At 39.7% G+C, this 668-nt stretch overlaps 1 protein-coding gene across 1 annotated transcript in view; it reads left to right on the forward strand.

Moving 5' to 3' along the window:
* Positions 1-335: 335 nt before the first annotated feature.
* LOC119587241 (pupal cuticle protein 36-like) overlaps positions 336-668 on the forward strand; it is a gene marked incomplete in the record, with an annotated part of 2,076 nt that continues 1,743 nt past the window's right edge. Inside the window, 2 exon segments of the mRNA XM_037935994.1 lie at positions 336-347; positions 525-668. Coding sequence (XP_037791922.1) covers positions 336-347; positions 525-668 — 156 coding nt within the window.

The following is a 668-nucleotide window of genomic DNA, read 5'->3' on the forward strand; positions in this document are numbered from 1 at the left end:
CCTTATAATATCATTGAGTTTTGCGCGCTTAATAAAAAAATTCGAAGGAAAAATAATTTACCTCGCCAAGCTTTCGATATGAATCCAATGAATAAAATAGAATTACTATCGTGCGCAAAGTCTTTGTACTGTGAAACATATCCTCTTATTATATCCACCACTGTCGGATATGATAATCTCATAGCATCAGACCTAGTCGCTTGCGGGCGTGGAAATGCGAAAGGGGCGGGTGAGAGCGGTCGTTCGGAAAACAAGTTCTAAGAGTGCTGAGTTGTTTAGCAGGAGAATGTTGGGTATATAAGTGATCACTTGTAAAGGGGAAATATCAGTTCACCATGAAGATCTTGGTAAGAAAGGGATATTCGCAGTGTTTTAAGTTAGAGAAGAGCCAACGCAAGTTTAGTAGGAAATGTTTGTTTATAATGAAAAACAGTATTTGTCGTATTAGGCTGAGATAATTCTATGTTATAAATAAGACCAGAAATGTGTAAATAATGTATTAACAAAGTTCCTGAATTTCGCAGGTTTTGATAAGTACAGTTCTAGCCACGGCATGGGCTGACCTTCCACGCTATGGAGGTTTTGGAGGAGGAGGATCAAGCTCTGGTTTTGGAGGTTCAGGACCAAGGTTTGGAATAAGTTCCGGCTCGGGATTTGGAGGAGGAAGA

Source organism: Penaeus monodon, chromosome 22 (genome assembly GCF_015228065.2).
Source record: "Penaeus monodon isolate SGIC_2016 chromosome 22, NSTDA_Pmon_1, whole genome shotgun sequence".
In the NCBI taxonomy this organism is placed as follows: domain Eukaryota; kingdom Metazoa; phylum Arthropoda; class Malacostraca; order Decapoda; family Penaeidae; genus Penaeus; species Penaeus monodon.